The following is a 26,650-nucleotide window of genomic DNA, read 5'->3' on the forward strand; positions in this document are numbered from 1 at the left end:
TTATATATTCCGATTTTTACCTTTATCTGAATACAAATAGGGGGCGGCATGGTGGTGCAGTGGTTCGCACTGTCGCCTCACACCTCTGGGACCCGGGTTCGAGTCTCCGCCTGGGTCACATGTGTGCGGAGTTTGCATGTTCTCCCCGTGTCGTCGTGGGGTTTCCTCCGGGTACTCCGGTTTCCCCCCACAGTCCAAAAACATGCTGAGGCTAATTGGAGTTGCTGAATTGCCCGTAGGTGTGCATGTGTGAGTGAATGGTGTGTGAGTGTGCCCTGCGATGGGCTGGCCCCCCATCCTGGGTTGTTCCCTGCCTCGTGCCCATTGATTCCGGGATAGGCTCCGGACCCCCCGCGACCCAATAGGATAAGCGGTTTGGAAAATGGATGGATGGATGAATACAAATAGCCGTGTTACTATCACAGATGCCGCTCCTTCACACGTTACAGACTGGCTGTAACATTTGGAAAAGCCACCATTTCAAGGTCACTCAGATCCAGTCCTGGTACACCTGGTGTCACGCCCAATCTCCCTCCCTCCTGTCCTGTGTGCTTTTGGCCAGCAGAGGTCTCCCTTGCTGGCCATCCGATATCCTTGATCATTCACACCTGTTCCTCGCTGGCTGTAATTGCGACCCTCACCGGTGTTCCCTTATCTCTGGCCCATTGTGATGTCTTACACCAAATTGTCCTTGATCCTCAGTGCATGTATGTACCCCTCCGTCCTGTGTTCTCCTGTCCGGTCATTGTGTTCCTGCTCATGCGCATAGTCCCGGTAGGTCCTTGTAGGAACCCACTCGCTACTGTAAATCTCTCAAATAAAATGCCCTTTGGGGTTTCTTTATTCCTCCCATTCTTACCAGACATGACACCTGGTGTGTGAAGGTCTGCATTCTGGTAATAATCTGTAGCAATAATTATGGATCTGCTTTCCATTTATCATTCCAGAGCATTCTGTTTTGGTCCAGCATTACAATTAGCAGCTCCATTTATTGTGGCGTAAGCAGTGGGTACCCAGCCTGTAATTACTGGATGATTATGGAAATGAGATGTGGTGGGGGGGTGGTACAGAGACTTTAAGTCCTGGGGGGCTGCAGTAAAAGCCCCCCTGCTGGTAACACTACTCATGGGCTGCCCTGATAGGTTTACAAGGTTTACATCTGTGTTCTCGTATCAGTGCGAGACTCAGTCGACCGGCCAAAAACCAGCACCAATTCTCCAGACAGCCTTTATTGGTTATAGCCAAACTGCCATCATCATCCCCCTCCATCAGGCACAACCGTCTGGGCGGTAGAGGAAAGACGTGACTCTGTGCCAGCTTCAGAGCTGAATGCCCCGCATAGGTCCGCTATCACCACCTGGAGCACATGCACGACCGCGACCGGAAGCTTTATCCAGCCGGATTCTGTCTGTGATAAATCAGTTTGCCGTGAGTCATCATCAGAGATCTGCACACTGACTGACTGGGGGTAAACAGGACTTAGAAACATCACATGTCTGAGGCCCCCTGAGTTTGCCAGCCATAGCCTGTTAAAGAGGAAATTACCTCCCTCAGCGGGTGGCAGAGGACAGAAGGTCTGACCTTCTCACATCAGGACGGCTCCAGCATCACCAAACAGTTCCCACTCTTATGGTGTTCGTCACACTTCACTAAAACCCAACTTCTACAGGAATAAATTGATGAAGAAGGACAGGAAGTCGACTATAAATGCCCCTTTCAGCCTTTGAGATGATCGCAGAGGGGGAAAAAATAAGCAGTCAAATCGTACAAGTCACTCTGTTCTCCTGTCTGTGAAAGCTAATGGTCTTAAGTAGAGGAGTCAGCGTGAGTTTTCCCTCCCCTATGGCAGAATAAATGCCATAAGGAGATTATAGCATCGACCGGACCGCCGACTTTTAACAGGCTTTTAACGATGCAAAATCACCAACTCTTGTGTGCCAAATTGCCAGTGAGGTGTTGCTGTGTTCAGGAAAGCTCTTATCCCCCGTGCAAATCCTTCGCACACGCACGAGCATGGTCAGAGCGATTGGCACACGGACGGGAAGCAGGAGAGCAGCCGGTTTCAAGCAGCTGCCCAGCAAAAATTGCCATTATTACTTATTGTTTCATCTAATAAATCCTCTACTTTCAACACCCAGGCTGTGGTTTGTCTGATATTTGTTTTGTAGGTTCTTCCTAAAATTGTTCTTCACCTCAAGTGCTGTAATTTCTTCTGTTTTAGACCAGGGTTCCACAATGACTTTGCAGATTCCCCTGCTCAAACACACCTTCTGAACCAGATAAGTAGCTGGTTAAGTTGTACTTCAGAAGACAAAACCTTTTTGAATCCTGGCTCTCCCAGATTGGAATTGGGGAACCCTGGTCTAAACGGACCCTTCCTTTAGGCATCCAGGAATATCAAAGTAACAAGAGTAATATAAATGTAACGAACCTCAACATATTGAAGCCATTCCATCTCTGCCCTCTAGCCAACATGAGTGATTCCTGTCCTGCCACAAGCCCTGGTTTCAGGAAGGTGTCACTGCCGTTGTCACCCTTTTGCTCACAGCTAGTTATGGGAGACAGATGGGCGGAAGCGAGTACGTATCCCTACCTGAGGATTCCTGAGCGGTGAGTGAGCTACAGCAGGATAATCACTGTGACAGCTAGTCGGCAAGTGTGACTGTGACTGTCGTAGACCATCGGTTTGGTTCACATCGTTTCAGTCTTGACTGGTTGTTTCCTCTTTCATGAAAAGGAATGCATTTATTTAGCTTCATCAGGGAGTTGAAAAGGTCTTCTGTTTCTTTTCTTGGGGGCGTTTCTAGCTATTGCTAAAATCAGGGGCTAAGTGAAATCTATACGGGGCTTGACTTTTATTTTTTTTGAAGGAAGATTGGCATCAGGGCTAAGCTTAACTTATTCAGGGTTACAGCCCCAAGCGGTCAGAGCTAACCACGCCTTTTCCTAGCTTATAACAAATATACCTTGTGTTGAGGCATCTCCCTCTGTACTTACTTCATGATGAATAGCACATAAATCATTTCACAAAGAATCAGAATAGCGTGAATTTTCTGTGTTTATCACACAGTGGCTGTTCTTCATGACTGGTCAGCTTAAAGGCCCACGGAGCCCCGTTAGTGCATGATCCATCTTGAATGTGCCACTTTCATTCTTATTCACAGGTTATGATTTTCTAGTAGGGGGCGGCATGGTGGTGCAGTGGTTAGCATGGTGGTGCAGTGGTTCGAGTATCCGCCTGGGTTACATGTGTGCGGAGTTTGCATGTTCTCCCCATGTCGTCGTGGGGTTTCCTCCAGGTACTCCGGTTTCCCCCCACAGTCCGAAAACATGCTGAGGCTAACTGGAGTTACTAAATTGGTGTGAGTGAATGGTGTGTGAGTGTGCCCTGTGATGGGCTGGCCCCCCATCCTGGGTTGTTCCCTGCCTCGTGCCCATTGCTTCCGGGATAGGCTCTGGACCCTCCGTGACCCAGTAGGATAAGCAGTTTGGAAAATGGATGGATGGATGGATTCTCTAGTACTTTATGTACTGAAACATTCCTCATGTTAAATTTTTGATTACTCATAGACTCTTTCTTTTCCTTCCTTCCCTTCTTTCCTTCCTTCCTTTCCTGCCTTCCTTCCCTTCATTCCTTCCTTCTGTTCTTTCCTTTCCTTCCTGCCTTCCTTCCCTTCTTTCCCTCCTTCCTTTATTCCTTCCTTTCTTTCCTTCAATCCTCTCTACCTTCCCTTCTTTCCTTCCTTCTTTCCTTCCTTCCCTTATTTCCTGCCTTCCTACTTTCCTTCCCTTCCTTCCTTCTGTCTTTCCTTACTTTCTTTCTATCCTTCCTTTCTTCCTTTCATACTGCTATGGAGTTAGATTTAAGATGTACTGCCTGTAAAATATTTCTGAGGAATTAAAAGACAGCAGCTTTCAGACCTGACTCTGCCTGTGAAAGTAAATATGACTTTGATATGAGGCCCTCTGGCCCACAGACACCTGGTAGGTAACGGACACTTTATTATCCGTCAGAAAAGGTTCGAAGACGGAGCTTCGGTATTCTATCCTTCATCAGACAGGCAGATGTTAAAAGAAATTTGGGAAAAAAATCGTCTGATGAATATGCAAGAAATATGCTGTCAGAAAAGCACCGTTTATTTCAGCCACAAGACAGCTATGAAATTGCTGCCAACGCAGTCATCTGAGTAGGGGGACCAGGCTGGGATCCAGAGCAGCCCCCTCCATGCAGCAACACCCCCAGAGTGCTCTGTGCTGCAATTAGAGAGCAATTAGGCGGCTATGGGGCTACATGCAGGATGCCTAGTAATCAGCCGGTGACATTTGCGGGCTTTTGACTCTCTTAAAAGGGTCTGCATGGCCCCACACAGTGCTCCCACCTCACCCAATCAGTGCCTAGCGATTCAAAAAAAGGCCACACCCCCAATCCTGGCCAGCCTGCTAGTCCCTAATGATGCAAGTACTCAGGGACGGATTACGGACTGGGCCAACGCTTATCAGCAATGTATTTTCGTTTGTCTATTTTAGAGGGCCTACATTCTTTGATCCTCTGCCTTCAAGGGCCCCTGACCCTATAGGGAGGGTGTTTGGCTGCCAAGGGCCCTTGAATTGTGGTGGTTGTGGTGGTGGTGGTGGTGGTGATGGTGGTGGGGGGGGGGCCCTCGCGAACGTTTTGCCCAGGGGCCCACACAACCCATAATCCGTCCCTGCAAGTACTGCTCCCTCAGACCTCCAAATCACTGTTATGTCTATGGGAATCTCAGAGCTTTCTGTGAATTGTAATTCAGTCTACAAAGCATGCAATTACATCCATCTGCAGGCAGGGACATGTCCCATCCTCCCACTGAGTGAGCTCCAGCACCAGCCACAGCGCCCCCTATCTTCTGCTCCAGAACAAAACACAGCTTGTGATTTCAGCTGGTATCCTGCTTGGGTGATGAACAGAGTGTTCCAGGATCAGCACTCTTGCTGGGTCACAGACCTGCTGGCTCAGGGTTAAGTTCAGTGTGAAAGTTTAGTCATCCTTGAGGGAGGGCGGGTGAATCCTGCTGATTCAGTCTTATGGTACAGGAATAATTGCTGGAGTTTTGCTAACAGAAGTCGGTTGCTGTGGAATATCAAACTTTCTTTTACATAGGATAATATATTGATCCCAATTTGTTATAGTAATTATTTTATAATTTAACCTTTTCCTTGTATAAGTGGTAAAATAAGCTACAGTTATAAATTAATTTCCATTGAATCTCTGGAAAACCAAGGAACCATAGGAGAGAGCAGGACCTGGAATTACTTTGTCGATTTCCCAAAATCCACATGAAAGTAAAATGTTACGATTGCAAAACCCAGGAATTAAAGCAGCACACAGAACAGCATGAGCTAAAGTGGCACTACTGACAGTATTACAGACCATCCCCCTTTCACCATACGGTATTACAGACCATCCCCCTCTCACCACACAGTATTACAGACTGTCCTTCTCTCACTACTGACAGTATTACAGACCACCCCCTCTTACCACACAGTATTACAGACCACCCACCTCTAACCATACAGTATTACAGACCACCCCTCTCACCACATAGTATTCCAGGCCATCCTTTTCTCACTATTGACAATATTATAGACCACCCCCCTCTCACCACACAATATTACAGACCACCTTCTCTCACTACCGACAGTATTACAGACTGCCCCCCTCTCATCACACAGTATTACAAACCACCCCCCCCTCACAACTGACAGTATTTTAAAGATCAGTATTCATGGCTGTTGTCACTGGGTCTGCGGAGGTCATCGATGTGGATCAGACTGGCCGTCATCATCAGCTGAAAGCCCGAACTTAATTACAGGTCACCACGACGACATCGCTGACCCACGAATTCAGCATTAAAGGCTCTTCAGTCGCAAAATAATCATCATTATCTGATTTTCATTTTGTTCTATATTAGGAATGACGTGTTTAATACTCATTATTTGTTAATGAACGGCCGCTATGTGTCATGTATGGAAGCTGCGTGTCTTGGCAGAGGGCGGGGCTGGGAGGATGGTGGTCTTTTATCTGCTACAATGGGTACAGACTGCCGGGAAATGGGAATGAGGGTTCTGCTGGTGTTGGAGCTGGATTTGATACATTCTGGAACAAAATGGCTGACATTGCATCATCCAGGTGGGGGCTACACAGTGGTGGTAGCCACTCCCTATTTAAAGTCGTTCCCTATTGCTTCTGTAAAGTGGTTTAGCTGTCATGAAAAGCGTGATATAAATGAAGCATTCATTCTTTGTTCATTCCTACAGCGCTGACACTGAGGCCAGTGGCCAGGACGTGGGAATGGGCTCCTTCTGGTGTCACGGTCCTACTCAGCAAGTCCAGGAAAGCCACAGACTGCTGCATGTTCCCATGGCTAATCCGACTCCACCTAGTAGCAGGGATTCGGCAGTTGGGGCCCCCACCACTATCCCAGAAGACAAACAATGTTGTTATCAAAGCTGACTATTGCTTTGTGAGGAAATTTGAAGAGCAATTACATGAATGGGGCCCCCTGGTGAGACAACATTTATCCTCAGATCCAGGGTTTGTATCTCTGCTCTTCAGTTATGGGCAGAGTGGCTCGTCCAGATGAATGACCTCACTGTCACTGTGCAGATTATCTTAAACTCAGGAGCACTGGCGGGTTTAGGTATAGGCAGCCACCCGGGGGGGGCATCTTACCAGGGGCAGTTTTCTATTGCTCATTTGCACGTCACGCCAGTGATATCATGTCACTGTATGTGTGGTTTAACCTTGTTGGAGTGGGCGCCATGATTCGGAGCTGGACAGAAGAAGAAGTAGGAGATGGGGAGGGGGGCGGAGCTGGGCTGACCTCAGGTCGCCCCACTGGAAGCCCGAGGTGGGGGAAGCAGAATCTATTGAATAATGCACCAGTGACTTTGTACAGTACTCAGTCACATTATAAAATGTTACTAAATACTACTAAATGCTATTAAATGCTAAATAAACCACAATGCATTCATACGTTAAATATACAGTTTCATAGACAAATTGTTGCATTTTTCTGGTTTATGTGAAATCCTCCTGAATAATATAACGCCAGTCTGCACACCCCCAAGGTGAATTTGTTGAGTTTTGACTCTTGGCTGACAGTGTTGGAGGACGGGTGGCGTAATGAAGCTCGAGTGGAAAATTAACACAAATGGAAAATAAAAGGTCTGAGCCATCAGGTGCCCAGTTTAGTCTATTTCAAATACCTCCATAAAAATGGTGTTTAGTGCTGAAGGGTGCTTTATTTTTATTGGTGGAGGGGAAGGAGTAGGAGAAGGAGATGGACACTCACTTTTTGTTGCCTGTGGGGATGGGTGCTGAAGGGGGGGAATCGCCCTTAGCTATATATATAAGCTAGAAACTGTCACTGGTCAGGATGCGTCATGCATGATCCGGGGGGGGGTGTGACTTGTGGAATCTATGCCCACTGCATGCATCTAACCCAGACCCTACACATTTTCCTACAAAGAGGATACATCTCTCCGAAAATACTCCAGTAAGAGCCTCCAGTCTTGTACTGATGTTTCTGACTGAGCTGGTCCCTCTCCACACCAGAAGCCCCCGTAATGGGTAACGCAGTGAACATTAAACTGAACATCAGAGCCATTTCCCAGGCTAATGATGTCTGATTAAATGGCAAACTGGAGAAGTGGGACAATGAGTCACTATTTTGCAGAATATATCTGACATCAGGGAAATTTAAATCCAACAATCGCACCTCAAATCCTGAATCAAACAAGATCTCTTTATATCAGGGGTCACCAATCTTTTTAAGACTGAGAGCTACTTCTCGGGTACTGAGCCATACGAAGGGCTACCAGTTTGAAACGCCCTCCTAAACTTATCTAAACTCCATGCATAATAAACATTTTTATTAAGTTTTAAATGCTTTCTTTTAGGTATTGTCATTTTCAAAACTATATAAATGCAAATGTGATTAAAGTAGAATAGCAACACAATGAAATTAAATTTTAGACGCCGCTCACTCGTGAATTGTGCTATTTTTAGAACAGGTGGACGACTCATGTGGTCCTTGGGGGCATCCTGGTGCCCGCGGGCACCATGTTGGTGACCCCTGCTTTATATAAATATGACACCATTGTCGTGCATGAGATGAAATATTTAATAAGGCCTGACATATGCGATAATCACACTCGAGGCTGACCCAGTGAGACTCAGCTGAACCCCACCCAAGAGCAGCAGAAAACAAATTCTGTCATTTCATCTATATTAAAAACATTTCAGCAGTACCAAGTAATTGGTGTCAGTTTCACAAGAAACGCAGTGAAATATTAAAATGAACGTCGCTAACTGTAATATCATGGAATTCAACCAGAGGTATTTCTTCAGATTTTTTTCACTCGCTCCTTTGCACCCCCTAACCAATTGGTGCCCTAGGCGGTCGCCTATGTTGCCTATAGAGTGAGCTACCCCAGTCCTATTTTATATCCATAATTAAATATAACCAAACAGTTAAAATCTTAAAAAAATGCATAAGGACAGATTAGACATCAATGTATCAATATTTGGTAGCTGTCAATTTTTCTTTACATTTTTTTTTTTTTTACAAAACAAGCCCTCTAAAATTCTGCATGTTTTTCTGTATTTGAATTTTTGATTTAGCTCCTAATGACAAAGGCTATCAAAGCAGCTTTGTTCTTTTAACTTGAAGAAGCGCTTATCATGCACAGGGACAAAAAAGGCAAATGAGATATATTTCTGTTGACATCAAAAAGAGCTGTTTTTAAACTGCGTGCATGAAAGAGTCTGGCCTGTGATCCATATGGTAAATAACATCTCAAGGGAAATGAATAGTAGCAGAGTGGCTGCCAGTGGGATACAACTGGAACTGGCTCTGTGTCACTGGTGAAAAAAAGACACCAAAATTGAGCCCCAAAGATACATTACATCTGGCCCAGATTCCACCACACAGGTTACTGGCTGCAGGCGTGGTCACCCCCTTTGGCCACACCCACCTATAGATGACATCAGTCATTCGTCATTCACACCTGCAATTAATCTCCGTCTGTCGCTATCCTCTATGTCTGCTTATATCCATTTCGAGTACTTGTTTCCACCCCATTCTCCAGTTGCCTGGCCCGCTGCAGTCAGTACTGCCCGCTCTGGAGACTCTGACAAACAGGGGGCCTCATATCTACCTGAAAGGGTCTGTGGTGAAGAGGTAGCAGATGAAAGATTCACTCCTGTGGGAAAGAGGATATCTCCACCTGTAAGTGTTCAAGTTGTCATGAAATGGAAACTTTCTAATATTATATGATGAACCCAATTTATCAAAGTGTGTTTTCCGTAAATGTTCAAGTGTTAATGAGAAAATGGGGAAGCGGCTGGTGAGACTGACCCTAACTTTCCTAGACCTTCCTTGAAATGCAATAACTGCTTTAATAAGGAGAGAAATTCGCATGCTTACGTCTGTAAGACTGTGCCTAACAAACTAGCCTCATTAAGCATGATACACAAGTAACTGCAGCGTGTATGTTAACTCCGGCAGGTCATTCTTTCTGGAATAGCCAATTTGCATTCAGATGGTATGTAGTGCTGGGCATTTCAGGTTCAGAAGCTACGAATCCAGACCAGGATTTTGTTTCTACCAACCAGTTGAGTTACTCTGTGACTATCACTCTATGCTCAAGTTGTTGGTAGAAACAAAACCCTGGTCTGGATTTGTAGCTTCTGAACAGGTTTGCTCAAACCCCTGTGCCTGCCTGTGTGACTCCGTGCCCTGCAGTGAAATAGCATCCCATTCAGGGTGCCCGCTAAATGGGTCTAAACCACAGCTCTGCACTGGATAGCCATGGATGGAAGGATGGATAAATGTTGGAGACTATAGAAGACAGAGGGAACTGTCCAATCAGGCTCTGGGAAGTTCTTTGTCTTCCTCCTCCCCCTGCACCTCATCAGGTCATGCTGGACCTTAACACCAGCTGGGATAGCAGGGTGACTCCAGGCTATCAGCAGGGCATCTATGGTGACTCCAGGCTATCAGCAGGGCATCTATGGTGACTCCAGGCCATCGGTAGGTCATCTATGGTGACTCCAGGCTATCGGTAGGTCATCTATGGTGACTCCAGGCTATCGGTAGGTCATCTATGGTGACTCCAGGCTATCAGTAGGTCATCTATGGTGACTCCAGGCTATCGGTAGGTCATCTATGGTGACTCCAGGCTATCGGTAGGTCATCTATGGTGACTCCAGGCTATCGGTAGGTCATCTATGGTGACTCCAGGCTATCGGCAGGGCATCTATGGTGACTCCAGGCTATCGGCAGGACATCTATGGTGACTCCAGGCTATCGGTAGGTCATCTATGGTGACTCCAGGCTATCGGCAAGGCATCTATGGTGACTCCAGGCTATCGGCAGGACATCTATGGTGACTCCAGGCCATCGGTAGGTCATCTATGGTGACTCCAGGCTATCGGCAGGACATCTATGGTGACTCCAGGCTATCGGTAGGTCATCTATGGTGACTCCAGGCTATCGGCAGGGCATCTATGGTGACTCCAGGCTATCGGCAGGGCATCTATGGTGACTCCAGGCTATCGGCAGGACATCTATGGTGACTCCAGGCTATCGGTAGGTCATCTATGGTGACTCCAGGCTATCGGCAAGGCATCTATGGTGACTCCAGGCTATCGGCAGGTCATCTATGGTGACTCCAGGCTATCGGCAGGTCATCTATGGTGACTCCAGGCCATCGGCAGGGCATCTATGGTGACTCCAGGCTATCGGCAGGGCATCTATGGTGACTCCAGGCCATCAGCAGGGCATCTATGGTGACTCCAGGCTATCGGTAGGTCATCTATGGTGACTCCAGGCTATCGGCAAGGCATCTATGGTGACTCCAGGCTATCGGCAGGTCATCTATGGTGACTCCAGGCTATCGGCAGGTCATCTATGGTGACTCCAGGCTATCGGTAGGTCATCTATGGTGACTCCAGGCTATCTGTAGGTCATCTATGGTGACTCCAGGCTATCGGTAGGTCATCTATGGTGACTCCAGGCTATCGGTAGGTCATCTATGGTGACTCCAGGCCATCGGTAGGTCATCTATGGTGACTCCAGGCTATCGGTAGGTCATCTATGGTGACTCCAGGCTATCGGTAGGTCATCTATGGTGACTCCAGGCTATCGGCAGGGCATCTATGGTGACTCCAGGCTATCGGCAGGGCATCTATGGTGACTCCAGGCTATCGGTAGGTCATCTATGGTCATTAATGAGACTGGAGTAATTCAGCAGGAAACGGCAGTCCCCTTTAATAAGGTGTGAAGTTTGGTATTGATTCTGGGAAGTTCTCTCACTACTGTGTCAGACTTTTTCTGTGGTCGGTGATAGTTTGGGTTGGACACTTTGACTCATATTTTCAGTTTAACAATGGACGCCTGGGGTCCATAAGACCTCGCATGCATGATGATGCAAACAGCCCTAATAACTAATGTCCCATTTCAAAGCACTCTACTTTACTCCCAACTGCAGAATTTCTGATAAACTCTTACAGCTTTGTTCCTTCTTGTCTTTTGAGGTATTCATTAATCAACTGTCAGAGTGTGTAACAATACTATCTTCTAACCACATATGCTGGTCAGAGTTGCAGGCGATTTCCAACTAACGGAGCCCTGGATGTTCAATTATAGAGTTTTTCTTGCTTTCAATGGTTTGCACATTAGTATGTTGGGTGGAGCATGTATTATGTAATGCATTTAGACTGACAGTGTTACATAAAATTGCAATTTAGAGAAAGTTTAAATACCATATACCAGTGTTTCTCAAAAGTTCCCTGGGGGGTTGAGAGGTAGCAAAAAATGGACTGTCTGGGGCTCCCCGAGGACTGGTTTGAGAAACCCTGGTTTATCGAATCCACCCATTTCTGAAACCACTTATCCTATTCAGGATTGTGAGCGATCCAAAGCCTATTCTGGAGGCTATGGGCACAAGACAGGGAACAACCCAGGATGGGGAGCCAAGACATCGCAGGGCATTCAGACACCATTCACTTACACTTATGGGCAATTTTGATAACTCCAATCAGCCTCAGCATGTTTTTGGACTATGGTGGGGTGGGCGGGGGGGGGGGGGGGGGGTACCCAGAGAACATCCCCACAACAACAAAGGGGGAACATGCAAACTCCACACACATGGAGCCATGGCGGAGATCAAGTACTGCTCCCAGAGATGGGAGGCAACAGTGCTAACCATTACACCACTATGTTCAGGTCAATAATATATAATTTTTTAAAGTGCAAGGTGATTCAAAACTAATCTAAAAGCTTACAATTCAAATATCATGTTAAACATTCAGATGAACACATAATAGGATGTTGGGTTACATCTCTAGGTGTGTGAATTTTAAGTGATGGAAGGTGATGCTACGATTCTATAATTCCTTGGTAAGACCCCACCTACAATATTGTGTGCAGGTTTGGTCACCGCACCTTAAGAAGGACATTGCTGCCTTGGAAAGGGTGCAACGTAGGGCGACGAGAATGATTCCTGGTCTTAGAGGAATGTCTTATGAGGAGAGGTTAGCTGAGCTGAATCTGTTCAGCCTCGAGCAAAGGAGACTAAGGGGGGACATGATCCAGGTATATAAGATTCTAACAGGTCTGGATGCTGTTCAACCAAATGGCTATTTCAATATTAGTTCAAGAACAGGAACATGGTCATAGGTAGAAATTAGCAGGAGAACATTTTAAACTGGATTTGAGGAAGCACTTCTTTACACAGCATGTAGTTAGAGTATGGAATAGTCTTCCTGTTAGTGTAGTGCAAGCTAAAACCCTGGGTTCCTATAAATCAGGGCTAGATAAGTTTAATTCTTAAACGAGCTTGATGGGCCAAATGGCCTCCTTTGTAAATTAATTATATTATACGAACAGTAAATGTAAGCGATGAATAAAGGAGATTCGCACAATGATACTGTTACACATACGGATACTACGGCTGTAAATGCATTTACACCGGGTGGATCCTGCCAAAATCTGCGGTGAACTGGACGAAGCAACATTATCGAACAGCGGCACCTGCTGGTCTCCGAGGCGAAACGTTTAATTGATGTCAAGAAGGCGTTTTATTTTATTTTTTACTTTTTTTACGACTCGTTAATTTGAACACTACCACTAAACTAAAAAATTACAAACGTGAATAATTTGAACAATTAAGTGATAAGTACAATGCCAATTATCCATCCATTCGATTGTTTATCCTGAACAGAGGAAAGCAATAATATCAAAAGTGTATCAAAATAAACTACAAAATACAGCCCCTAAGCAAACTATCAAAATAAACTACAATATTTTATATTTTAAAATTCCTGTAATACATACCACATACTTCTATGCTATATCAACCTGTTTATTCACAAGCACACTGACTCAAATGATCAAGCATTAGAGCAACATTTTCTCACTGCTTAACGACACAATATGAATGTGAAGCCAAAAAAAAGATAAAATATTCTTAATATTGTCTTAAATATACCCCAACTACACGCATGAACAGTCAGATAATGGGAAGTCAATCGAATGAAAAAGTAATAGTAAACTGAGAAAGATTTGTTTTTTGTAATTTAATTGACAAAAATGCTTTCTGTTTTGCACCACAGATGCAAATAGCTCAAAACAAGATTTAAAATGAATGATGACAAACGCAGTTTAAATACTTCACTCAGTAACATCTTAAAGACTTTAAACACGACCAGGCCTGAATGGAGCTTGTAAGTCTTTGGTTGATGAACTACTGGCTCTAATAGCCATTCATTAAAATGTCTGGAAAAACTAATCTTCCTTCCCCTGTATGCGCCAAAGCTTTGCATGCATGCATGCATGGCTATACCATGGGCAAAGAATTTCTTGCATTTTCAAAATACCAAAAATACTCAAATGTCAAAGTATTTTGATACAAATCACATAATTACGATCAAATTAAAGAGATCAAATACAAATTATAGAATACAATTTTGTATTTAAAGTAGGCTACATGTATTTAAATACCCATCAGAGGTACTGCCCATCCCTGATCCTGGACAAAGGGACCCTATCCTGCTCATCCAGCTTTGGTGGATTAGGCCTACTTCATATGTAAAACTAGTTCGAAGCGACGGGACACGTCTAATCAAACATTTTCTTTTCAGTAATATGAAATTAAATCCATCCATCCATTTTCCAAACCGCTTATCCAATTGGGTCGCGGGGGGTCCGGAGCCTATCCCGGAAGCAATGGGCACGAGGCAAGGAACAACCCGGGATGGGGGGCCAGCTCATCGCAGGGCACACTCACATACCATTTACTCACGCATGCACTCCTACGGTCAATTTAGCAAGTCCAATTAGCCTCAGCATGTTTTTGGACTGTGGGGGGGAAACCGGAGTTGAAATTAAATCAAACAATCAAATATGAAATTGACGTGTTGTCCAACGATTTACGTATCAAAAAGAGGAAGAAGTGAAATTAAAGCCAGCGCAGAAATACGTGATGCTTTTGTGAAGATTTATAGTTGACTGCTCAGTGACGGTCCCCTTTAATGTGGGCACCTCTGCTCCGCATTATCATGGAAATGAAGTGAGCTGCCAGTGCGGTAATGCACTTTATGCGAGAAGCAGCGGTTATTTCTACAGCTGAAATCGTATTAGGTTCCCAGGTAGTCACCGCATCAAAAAGCTTAATTTGTATAACGCCGGTAAATCTTGAAAACCTTTAATGGTATAAAGTAGTAAATTGTCGAGATTTTATACCGCCTTCCCTCCCCGTGTTTAAGTTTTCTGAATAACTGACCCATGTTTAAAACAGACATCACACATTATATTTTAATAGGGACGTTACACATTTACACCACATTTACCATCAAAACGTCAGACCCTAATAAGTGACTAAGGGAAATTGCTTTGGAGGTTAACGAGTGGCTTAATTATGCCGAATGTATGTGTCTTTCGGGCATTTTCAGAGATTTCAGAATCTCCGACAGCCTCCGAAAAGGATTAAACAAGCAATTCGCTGTGTTTGGTTAAGGATTGAAACATTGTTATTTGCATGCGAATTGTCAATAAATTATCATTGTATATATTCAAAATAATGTATGCGATATTTTATCAAATGATTGCAATACAATTATTGCATTTAGGCAGAATTTGGATAACTCCCACCTATTAAACCAAACAAGTATTTCCATTATTCGCCAGCAGATGTCACTGAAAAACATCTGTTCGAAAAAAAATTGTGGGAGTCACTGCTTCGAAACTACATATAATGTGTGATTGTGTGTTTGTCTGTAACATTGTATAAACTGTTCATATTTTTGCGGTCAAACCTGCACAACTTGCGCAGACCAAGAACATCGAGGATCTTGATGCTGCAAGCTTTCGGGCTGCAGAGAATCGCGTTCACGTCAATCGCGTCTGTCACCGCCGACACGTCTGCGTGTATGCATGCGGAGAAGTGTGAACAGGCCTTTAGTATATACGGGTATGTGCGAATGAATACGTGCGTGTGAAGGTATACGTGTATGTACCCTGCGATGGACGACCGCCCCATCTGTGCTGTTACCCTGGCCTAAAATACGGTGCTAAATGAAAAAGCAGAACTCCGCAAACCGTTTAGTTTTATTACCAGAACAGGGATTTACGGCTTAGCGTGTCTTCGACGAGCTTTAAACAACAATGCAGTACATTGAAACAATTAAAACGTTATATAATAAAGACTGGATTAGTAAGTGGAAAATTTAAGTAGTGTTTTTTCCAGCTTTTTCAAAAGTAGTCAAAGCAAATGTATTCATAAGTAGGCCAAGGGATACATTCCATAAATCATATGCGTCCGAGAGAGTGTCACGTCCACAGCGGAAGGAACGACCCGGAATGCAGGTGGGGACACCCCTCATGGGGAGCTTTATTGGGACTGGCAGGCCAGACACAGACAGGTAACAATGACCAGACAGGAGTACTGGACTGAGAGACGCTAATATACTTTGTTAATCAGGAAGAAACACGAGGCAGCTGCGAATGATCTACAGGAGGGCAGGAACATGAGGTAAGACTGACAGGCCATGGGCGTAGCTGATTTGGAGCCGCACCCAGGCAAACCACAGGGATCAGACAGGCGGAGCAGGCTGGACCTGACATTAGCAGCACGTTTATATATTTTATATGTGAGGAACTGGTACACGAGCAGCACTCGGTGGGACTGAGAGAGACGATGACGGAGGTTAGAGGGCTGGGAACAGCGATGCAGTCAGGGTGCTGATATAAACACTGCCATTACCTCCACGCTGCGATTCAGCCAGCTGCAGCAGGGTCGGCCAGCACGAGAGGCTGGACCTCCAGCGATGTCCGAGAAACAAGGTACCTCTCCCTACTAGCCTGTTCTTATAAAAGCCCCAGCACCACGGTGGGGTAGCTTCGCGCAGAGTTCAAGGTCGTTCGGTTCTTTCCCAGCACTTGGGAAGTCTGTCGTGGGGTTTTGTGTGGTTACCTCAGTGCTGTTGCTGGTGGCGTCGTGGTGAAGGAACTGGACCTGCGATCAAAACTTTCTGCCGAATCCAATTTTGAGATTCGCATTTTCACGCTTTAGTAAGGTGCTCAGCTGGTGAAAAGTGTCTCCATGTGGGAGTTACAGTCACATGCACGTGGATAGCTTCACCACGGCTCACCACACGCTAACCTTTATGTGCACATGTACTGTGGTACATTGTGGTACTGTGTGGTATTGTGTACTGTTGTATGTTGTGGTACTGTGGTATGTTATGATACAGTGTTGTACCGAGTACTGTGGTACACTGTGATACTGAATACTGTGGTATGTGTGGCACTGAGAACTGTAGTACATTGTGGTACTGTGTGGTATTGTGTTCTGTTGCATGTTGTGGTACTGTGGTATGTTGTGATACAGTGTTGTGCCGAGTACTGTGGTACACTGTGATACTGAATACTGTGGTATGTGTGGCACTGAGTACTGTAGTACATTGTGGTACTGTGTGGTATTGTGTACTGTTGTATGTTGTGGTACTGTGGTATGTTGTGATACAGTGTGGTGCCGAGTACTGTGGTACACTGTGATACTGAATACTGTGGTATGTGTGGCACTGAGTACTGTAGTACATTGGGGCCGTTACGAGCAAGGATTCCAGCTGAGGGGATGGTTGCCAGCACCCAAACTCCCCAGCACCACACTCACTCTGCTACACCTTCAACAGACAGGTCAGCACAGGACGACACACAACACAGGACTGACGCTCCTGACAACACAGACAGAAAAAAACACTCGTCACAGTGCTGATTCATCGCCGCCTTTATCATCATTAGCAGAATCTCAGCCTAAACCAGATCAGTGATCCAGATTCACCAGCAATAAATCACTTATACTGTACAAACACAAGCACTATCAAATGAAACCGTTACAAAAGAGCACGATGCTGAGACATCTCAGTCCCATGGGAAGTAGAATATCACAAAACGGAGTGCTGCCATGTTGCCCGTCGACCTTTGGCACCGTTATGCCCATGCAGCTCCAAGTGAAGCCTTCTCAGCAACACAGTCTGACACCCAGATCGCGGGCAGGGGCACGCAGAGTGCACAGCCCGGTTTAAAGATGCTCGCTCTGGCGAGACACATGTCTTCAACCCCCCCAGTCCTTCACAATGGTGAGAAAAACACGGTAAAATGCAGGCAAACCTCCTCTGCTGAAGTTTTCTGTCTAACTTCTCTGAGAACCGTAACGTACGGCATCTGCGATTTTCCGTCTTTATGAACTCCCACGATGCACTTTGATTGTCTTCTGGCCTTTCCCGTTCCGCCAGGCTCCTCGCTGGCTCCAGTGCTCACACACCCTTGCCGACTGGAGCCCCTCTGGATGTCCACATGTCCACGGGCTGAGACTGCTGATCGTGACATAAACCGCAATGTCCCCTTTCCCTCTGCACCTCTGCGCTGTGCCAGACTTCCCTAGACACCCAACATGAGCTAAAAACTACAACTCAGGCCCTTGGAACACAGAGCGCCTTCTTGGGGTGCAAACAATTCCTCCTCTCTATAGCCACAAGGACAACAGAACATGTAAACAGCCACAAATGAACCCACTCTTTGTGAAAGCCTCTGTTTTTGTAGAGCATCTTACTCTCTCTTCTCCACTAGGGGGAGCGTAAACCTGGCCGCACATATTTTTGCTCCACAATCACGGAAATGGACGAGCCCACTGTGTAGTTTAAGCAGCCAGCCTCATGTCCCCGTTTGCTGGGTGGAGGGTAACGCTGCCTGGGGAGGTCAGGAGTGCTGGGTGAGGGGGGCAGGGTTCCGGAGCTGAACATCACAAGATGACACAGTGCAGCCTGTGAGAGGTGGTGGCCCTGTCCCCCCTCCACTTGACTTTCTTCTTCTTCTGGCTCTTCTCTGGGATCAGCTGCCTATGGGGGGGAGGGTGAGATGAAGGAGGAGATACCACAAGAGCCCCTCATTATGGCCGCTGATATAGAACTCCCCACTGAGATCACAGATCAGGCATTTTAGATTTACGCCGCCTTTACAGAGCGCAGACAGCAAGCTTTTGGGCTTCAAGAAGGCTTATTGAAATTGTTCTTCTAATTTAATGTGCATTTTTGTCAAGATTAATGAGGAGAGGCTGTGTAGTTAAAGAGCTGCCTGTGTGCTCGGTCTAGAAGATATCTGGATCCCAGGAAAATGGCCAGATCCCAGGAAGGTAATACATCAGGGTTACTGGGATCTGTTGTTGCGGGATCTGTTACTGTGCAGGTAGAACATTCTTTGAATTTGTAGCTTGAAATGAACAACATTCTGCCACAACTCTGCTGGTAAGTAAAAGAAAGCAGAATAAAATAATCCTATTTATACCCCAATGAAAAGCTCTTTGTAAGGGGTTTGGCTCTGAAGCAAGTTCCTTTACGTATCGGTTCCCAAATTCTGATCCTGCCTTTAAGCCCAGTCCTGGGAAAAACACAGCGGCTTGCTGTCCAGGAGGTCCTAGACCCGGCGTCCCACTCCTGTCACAGTGAGTCCCTGGGAAACCACGGTGTTTATGTGGCTGGCTCACAGCAACCAATCCAGTGATGGGAAGTGGGCGGTCTGTCACACGGCTGACATACCTGATGACTCTGACCAGCTCGTGAAAGGCCTTATCCACATTCATCGGGGGGTCCTTGGCACTCGTCTCGATGTACGTAATCTGAGAAAAAATGCCGTGGCAGCCGTGAGTTCAGTTGCCGTCAGGGTCTGTACCGTCCGACCCTGCCCATCATGTCTCCTCCCCGTTTGTCCAGCAGGTGGTGCTGGCCATCCTGTCCTTCTCCCTGTCCTTTCCCCTTAAGCCCCTAGCGTTGTTCCCTTGCCCTCGACTGCCACATAGCTCAGTGCAGCTAAGAAACTGAGCACTTGCTGGTTATGGATTTTAGGCTGGCCTCTGGATGGCCTCATCCATTTATTAGTATTTATTTAGGTTTCCGTTTCCTCCATGTTTATGTTCTGTTTTGCTTTCCTTGCTCTTAGGCTTTCCCTGTGTGTATTTTAATTCCAAGTTAGGTTTCCTAGTGTAGTAATTCCTAGTGTATTTGTTCATAGTGTTACTAGTTTCAGTGTTTTTTCTGTCTCTTAGTTCTGTGTTTATTTAGTGTTACTGCTTACACCTGTTTTTCATTGTTCTTATGCCTCAGTTGATTGGTTAATTGATTATGTCTTACACCTGCTCCTTGTTTGCTCCAGTTTTCTATGTGTATCTGAGTGGCTGCCCTTCTCTGTTCTATAGTCAGTCCTTAGATTTGTTACTGTTGGTTGTTCCTTGCCCATTTCTTGCTCCTGGTGTTGAATTGTTCCCTGACCTTGTTTGCTTCTGCTTTCTTATAGTTAGTCCTGTTTCCTTTGTTGTTTTATCACTAGTTCCTTAGGTTGCTGTGTTGTTTGTATTTTGTGCCTTACCCGATTATGTTCAGTTTTCCTAATAAACCCTTTTTTGTCTCATTGCTGCCAGTGGAATGGAACCCTCATTTCCACCTGCACCCTGCCCTGCCGCCACAAGTTACCCGGACAAATGGAAAGGCTATTCGAATTCAGACGCCAAAAAGATTCAAACAATAGAAAACCACGCTAAACTGAAAACTGCACAGAGTTCCCATCATTAAACAGACTGTAAAACTATAAGGCGCATTGAGATGCAAGACTTAAATTATACCTTCTGCGAATGTGGCAGAGCGGAGTATTTGGCCCCAGTGAGAGACAGGCACTATCAGTGTGAGATGGTTAGTGGGTGACAACAGCAAACCGTGATGTGATCAGCAGCCTCACAGGGACCCACATCTGACCTCGATGGCCAAAAGCACTGAGACCGTGTGTGAAATCTGAATGCTTAGGGGACCAGGCCGCCCCGTCCAGTAAAGACGTCTTTGATGAAGGCTGCTAAGTGCATGAATACCTGCTACATATCTTAACGTCTCATTAAAGCAGCCCTCTCAGAAGGCATGTAAAGAGATTACACGCTCAGGGACCGAACATCACAGCTCTGCAGCACTTGGGCACTTCACCTCTAAGAATAGCAGCTAAGCTGTGAAGCCACTCTGGCTTTTAATGACAGTTTCAGCTCAGCCGAGTTTCTCAAGTTTCACGTCTCACACATACAGTCACACGTGATATTGTGTGCGGTGAAATGCTTTTCTGTCTGCAGCTGGAAAAGTAACAAGATAACAACAATTAAATAAAATTAGAACAAAATAAAAGTTTATTTGGAGAATCATTGATAACTGACCCCATGCCAAGGAACTAAGAACTTGGTTTAGAATCTCAGATGATCCCCGTGTCCAATAGGCCTGGAGTACCAGCCCTGACGTCCTCACTGCAGGTTACAGCATGAGGCTGAAATTGGACAAAGATGCTCACCGCATCTCATGGGAAAACTAGTCACACGGCGCGACTCCTGCTTTAAATACAAAGTTCTCACATGAAGAGAAAATATCCTCAATATCCGTATTCTGCAATGAACCAATGCCTCCTAATCATGCTGAAGGACTTTTTTGTGATTTATGAACAATAAAGATTTTAATCTACATTGTGTATGGCTTGCTACTGTTCTGACATGCTGGGAACAAACATTACATTTCCACAGTTCTGGGTATTGACATCAGTGGATGGGCTATGCAGGAACCATCTATCCGGGCCCCGCCCCTTCCTATCCATGGCCCCACCCATAGCCCCCTCAGACACTCACACTGTGCTTAGCCGCCATCTCCCTGCCCTGTTCCATTGTCACCTTCCGCAAATGCACCAGGTCCACTTTGTTCGCCACCAAAATCATGGGAAAGGATTCCCTGCGAAATGAAATGCATAAGATGATGAATGGAGGTTGAGGGAATGTGGGGTCCAGAACGACACGATAAAGGCTCAAATCAGATCAGGAGAAGCAGGAAGAAGGAGAAGCATGACATCTGATGGGGGGATGCCCTTCAGAGACCTACAGCTTCAGCACAGCCTCCTCCCATATCACAGGCCCCTCCAAGAGAACAGGCCCATCACTGAGCACGGGCTCCTCCCATATCACAGGCCCCTCCCTGAGCACAGGCTCCTCCCAAATCACAGGCCCCTCCCTGAGCACAGGCTCCTCCCATATCACAGGCCCCTCCCTGAGCACAGGCTCCTCACATATCACAGGCCCCTCCCTGAGCATAGGCTCCTCCCATATCACAGGCCCCTCCCTGAGTACAGGCTCCTCCCATATCACAGGCCCCTCCATAAAAACAGGTCCCTCACTGAGCACAGGCTCCTCCCAGAGCAAGGCCCCTCCCATATCACAGGCTCCTCCCATATCACAGGCCCCTCCCTGAGCACAGGCTCGTCCCAGACTTCACCTGTCCTTCACACGCAGGATCAGCTGGTGGAATCGGTCCACATGCTCAAAGCTGGCCTTGTCTGTCACAGAGAAGACAATGAGGAAGCCGTCGCCAGTCCGCATGTACTGCTCTCGCATGGCACTGAACTCCTCCTGGCCAGCCGTGTCCAGCACTGTGAGGGAGGTGGAGTCACCGAGATGGAACAGGGTGCAAAGATGGATACGTCACCACCCCCAAAGTATCACCTTTACCATGAGAAAGAGCAACTCCGCCTACTCCACCCTGAGTGCAAGATATGCATTCATAAACCTCGCCCCAAGGAAAGAACAAAAAACCCAAACTGAGTTTCAATGCTAAATGGGCAGCCTTCAAAGCTAAATGGGTGGAGGACACTTTACCGTCCAGGATGGCCCACTGGCCGTCGATCTCCGTGTGCTTCAGGTATGAGTCCTCGATGGTGGGGTCATAGTCTGGCACGAAGATCTTCTGGAAGAACTGGATGGTGAGGGCACTCTTGCCGACCCCCCCATCCCCTACTACCACCAGCTTGTATGTGGGAAGGTTGTCACTGGGAACAGCGCTGGTTGCCATAGAAACTGCTACACCTATAATGGAAGATGGAGGAGAGGAATGGTGTTATGCTGCTGCTGAGGGCGCCATCCGTGTCAGATGCTGTTTCTGTGATGGAGATGCTCCCATCATAGTCGGCAAAGTGGGCGCCAAGGTCCAACCCACCTCCCTTCCTCACTAAGAGCGGGGCCCCACACGCCTCCCATCCTCACCAGGAGCGGGGCCCCACACGCCTCCCATCCTCACCAGGAGCGGGGCCCCACGGGCCTCCCATCCTCACCAAGAGCGGGGCCCCACACGCCTCCCATCCTCACCAGGAGCGGGGCCCCACGGGCCTCCCATCTTCACCAAGAGCGGGGCCCCACACGCCTCCCATCCTCAACAAGAGCGGGGCCCCACACGCCTCCCATCCTCAACAAGAGCGGGGCCCCACACGCCTCCCATCCTCAACAAGAGCGGGGCCCCACGGGCCTCCCATCCTCAACAAGAGCGGGGCCCCACAGGCCTCCCATCCTCACCAAGAATGGGGCCCCACGGGCCTCCCATCCTCAACAAGAATGGGGCCCCACACGCCTCCCATCTTCACCAAGAGCGGGGCCCCACACGCCTCCCATCCTCACCAGGAGCGGGGCCCCACACGCCTCCCATCCTCACCAGGAGCGGGGCCCCACGGGCCTCCCATCCTCACCAAGAGCGGGGCCCCACGGGCCTCCCATCCTCACCAAGAGCGGGGCCCCACACGCCTCCCATCCTCACCAGGAGCGGGGCCCCACGGGCCTCCCATCTTCACCAAGAGCGGGGCCCCACACGCCTCCCATCCTCAACAAGAGCGGGGCCCCACGGGCCTCCCATCTTCAACAAGAGCGGGGCCCCACGGGCCTCCCATCTTCAACAAGAGCGGGGCCCCACACGCCTCCCATCTTCAACAAGAGCGGGGCCCCACACGCCTCCCATCCTCAACAAGAGCGGGGCCCCACGGGCCTCCCATCCTCAACAAGAGCGGGGCCCCACGGGCCTCCCATCATCAACAAGAGCGGGGCCCCACACGCCTCCCATCCTCAACAAGAGCGGGGCCCCACACGCCTCCCATCCTCAACAAGAGCGGGGCCCCACAGGCCTCCCATCCTCACCAAGAATGGGGCCCCACGGGCCTCCCATCCTCAACAAGAATGGGGCCCCACACGCCTCCCATCCTCAACAAGAGCGGGGCCCCACGGGCCTCCCATCTTCAACAAGAGCGGGGCCCCACACGCCTCCCATCCTCAACAAGAGCGGGGCCCCACAGGCCTCCCATCCTCACCAAGAATGGGGCCCCACGGGCCTCCCATCCTCAACAAGAATGGGGCCCCGCCCGCCTCCCATCCTCACCATGAGGGGGCCCCACGTGAAAACTCGATCATTTTAATTTCTCCAAGTACAGAGTGATGCGTTTTCAAATGTGGTTAATGTTCCTGCAATGTGCTATTGAATGATAGGCTACCAAAACCATCTACACTATCAGAATGAAAAGGTACAACTCTGGTACAGTTTTGTTCCCCAGGGTAAAAAAAGAAAAAAAAAGAAAACAATATTAATGTACCCTCAATGACACAAAAATATTCCTTGGCGTCCATTTCTATACCTTAAATTACACTAAACGGTGCATTGACTTAGAGCCAGGGTGCAATTAGTAGACTTTTGTAGGTACAGCAACACGGACAAGTAATTGTACCCTCAAAGGTACAAATTGGTACTATTTTGCATAACTGGATATAGTAACATTGTATCAAATATAGAAGCAATAGAAAAAGTTATTTGTAGGGTTTGACTTTCCGTATTGCTATAAACAGAAAGAATATGTATAATGATGACCTCATGCAGTTGTACTGAGTCATAAAGTATTCTTTACAAAATGACGCCGGGGTCCCGGTCACGGCGTGGACATCCGTTATATTCATCTGGCTATATTTGTGTGTCCATTTCTACATTTAATTTTACAATTCATTTTAAATTACAAGAAATGGTTATTGTGGCGTTTTAAAAAGTTTGAATCATGTAATACAATGTCGGTTTAAAAGTCTACAACTGTTAAAAAAAACATTTGTAGCAATGATACTTTTTCCTTGTAAATAGATAATTAAACAAGGCTGCAATTAATTCAAACTTGACTTGTGTTTTTCACGGTGAACTTTGTCAGTGATGTGCAGGAGCCACACTGTTTTATATTACTGACAATGATGCATTCTCTAACTTCAAAAAAATCACCGACCGATATGCGTATATCCTTTGATCAATTCACTGATTAGTAAAATTTGATAAAATATATGCAAACGTTGACAGTACATTTTCAAAACCGGACGATTTGCATATCTTTTCTTCAGGATTTTAGATTAAGTGAAGTTTATGTACCGTCACATAATATTTGCTATAAGCTATGAAAGAGACAGCAGTCAATTATCCCTACATCTGCGATTGAGACATTTCGTTATTAATGCATATCTAATAACGAGCACCATTTCAATGACTGTTCATGCACAAACACACACAACTTACCGAGTAACGGTCTGATGCTACGCGACTATCACTTTCCAGGCGCTTTGCCCACATACCTGTGCTCATAAGAGACTTTTCATTGTTATTTGGTAATGCTTCCTATTTGCGAAATCAGGCCGGTCCGATTCGCAGTGAAATTTACACTGTAGCAATTCTTTATATTGCAACAGCTGATACTATAAATAGCATTCGAGCACAGGGGTGGGCCTGAGTATTCGGTACACATCATAATAAAATGTTTCGTAATTTGTTAGCTTAGAAAGCTAAAAAAAACTAACGATATAATTTAATACAATTATAATAAATGCTTTTGTTCCGAAATATCTCCGTACATGAATATATTAGAAGAACGTAAGTTCTTTTGTGAAATGCTTTCCCTGCAGGCGTAAATGGACTGCTCCGCCATGCTGGAACCCCGTCGGTCCTTTAAGGTGGAAAATGTGTCACAACGGGAATCAATGGATATGGCTGTAATTGCAAATAGATACCGGTATGCCGGAGTGTTTCGGTAACAGAGTTACTATGTATTAGCTAATTACATTTCTCATAGCCTTACAGTGTATGCGTGAGTAATTAATACAACATATCTTAATTATTATGTTACTTTAAACGGACTTATATTGCTGCATGTGTTTAAAATGATCAAGATTTATGTTGGAATATTGTGTGATTGGTGCATTACTTTGCACATTTCAGTCATGCTTTAAAAGACGGCAGAAGGTGGCAGTGCAGAAGCTGTGAAGAAAGACGTGCAAGTCGTGGTAAAGTTAAGAAAAATACGAATGCGTCAGATTGGTTGGTTAACGGCCTGTGTATTTACATGAAAGTCACAGGGCTGAATATTAGAGCTGGATATGGTAGCACCAAACTTTAAGATGCTGCACTGGTACAAGAAGAAGCGTCAGCTGAGGGATGGATGGTGTATATGTTGATGGTGATGTAATTTCCATACTGCAGATTAATGCTTATGGAAAATGCACAACATAAATAATATTTTGATTTATTCCTTGTTTGTCATGTCTGGCATCCAAGAGTGTGACGATTTCTGCCCAGAATGACATACAGCCTAACATGAAACAGCAGAAGATGGGGGCTGGTGGGGGGAGGGGGGGTTAGGGTTATTATATGGCTAAAAGCTCAGATATACAGACATAGCAGAAGTGCTGGGAAGGCTATTTTAGGAATGCAAAAGGTTACAGATTATTAGTTAACCCATTAAAAATGTAACAAATAATGTGACTATTTTTTATTAGTTCACCAAAGTCATGTGATTTATTGTGTTTGACTTTCTTGATTTCTTTTCTAGCAAATGTTTCAAACTTGGCAATAAGGCTGAGTGGTCCCAGCGGCTTTACTGACCCGTGTTGTCTGGAAATATGCCGAAAGAAAGCAGCCTGCAGCATGATGAAAAGACACAAAGCAACAGAATGAATGTTATATTCTACAAATGAGCTTTTTATTGAAAAGAATATATTAGGATGCACCCCCTTTCTAATCCCAAACATTTTGATTAGTTACTGTAATTTAATTATGTACAGTACTGCACAAAAGTCTAAAGTTATTTATCTGGGTAGTAAGTGTACATTTGCTCAGAACAAAAACGACTATTTAACTGTAGAACATATGCAAATTAAGAATTTCTTTTGTTACCCAAAAAGTTACTGGTATCTAGTTGGACCCTGT

General features: G+C 46.2%; 1 protein-coding gene across 2 annotated transcripts; it reads right to left on the reverse strand.

Moving 5' to 3' along the window:
* Positions 1–17,313: 17,313 nt before the first annotated feature.
* LOC125709744 (ras-related protein M-Ras-like) lies at positions 17,314–25,125 on the reverse strand. Of its 2 annotated transcripts, none has more exons than XM_048978495.1 (6): positions 25,024–25,125; positions 22,264–22,470; positions 21,884–22,037; positions 21,247–21,346; positions 19,139–19,218; positions 17,314–18,442 (listed from the first exon to the last, which is right to left on the reverse strand). In XM_048978495.1, exons 1-6 carry the CDS (start codon positions 25,031–25,033, stop codon positions 18,346–18,348), a joined length of 648 nt encoding a protein of 215 aa, XP_048834452.1. In that variant the 5' UTR covers positions 25,034–25,125; the 3' UTR covers positions 17,314–18,345. The 2 variants fall into 2 exon arrangements, with proteins under 2 accessions (XP_048834452.1, XP_048834453.1); XM_048978496.1 differs by having other exon boundaries at positions 24,968–25,110.
* Between the last annotated feature and the right edge of the window lie 1,525 nt (positions 25,126–26,650).

Source organism: Brienomyrus brachyistius, chromosome 16 (genome assembly GCF_023856365.1).
Source record: "Brienomyrus brachyistius isolate T26 chromosome 16, BBRACH_0.4, whole genome shotgun sequence".
Lineage (NCBI taxonomy): Eukaryota > Metazoa > Chordata > Actinopteri > Osteoglossiformes > Mormyridae > Brienomyrus > Brienomyrus brachyistius.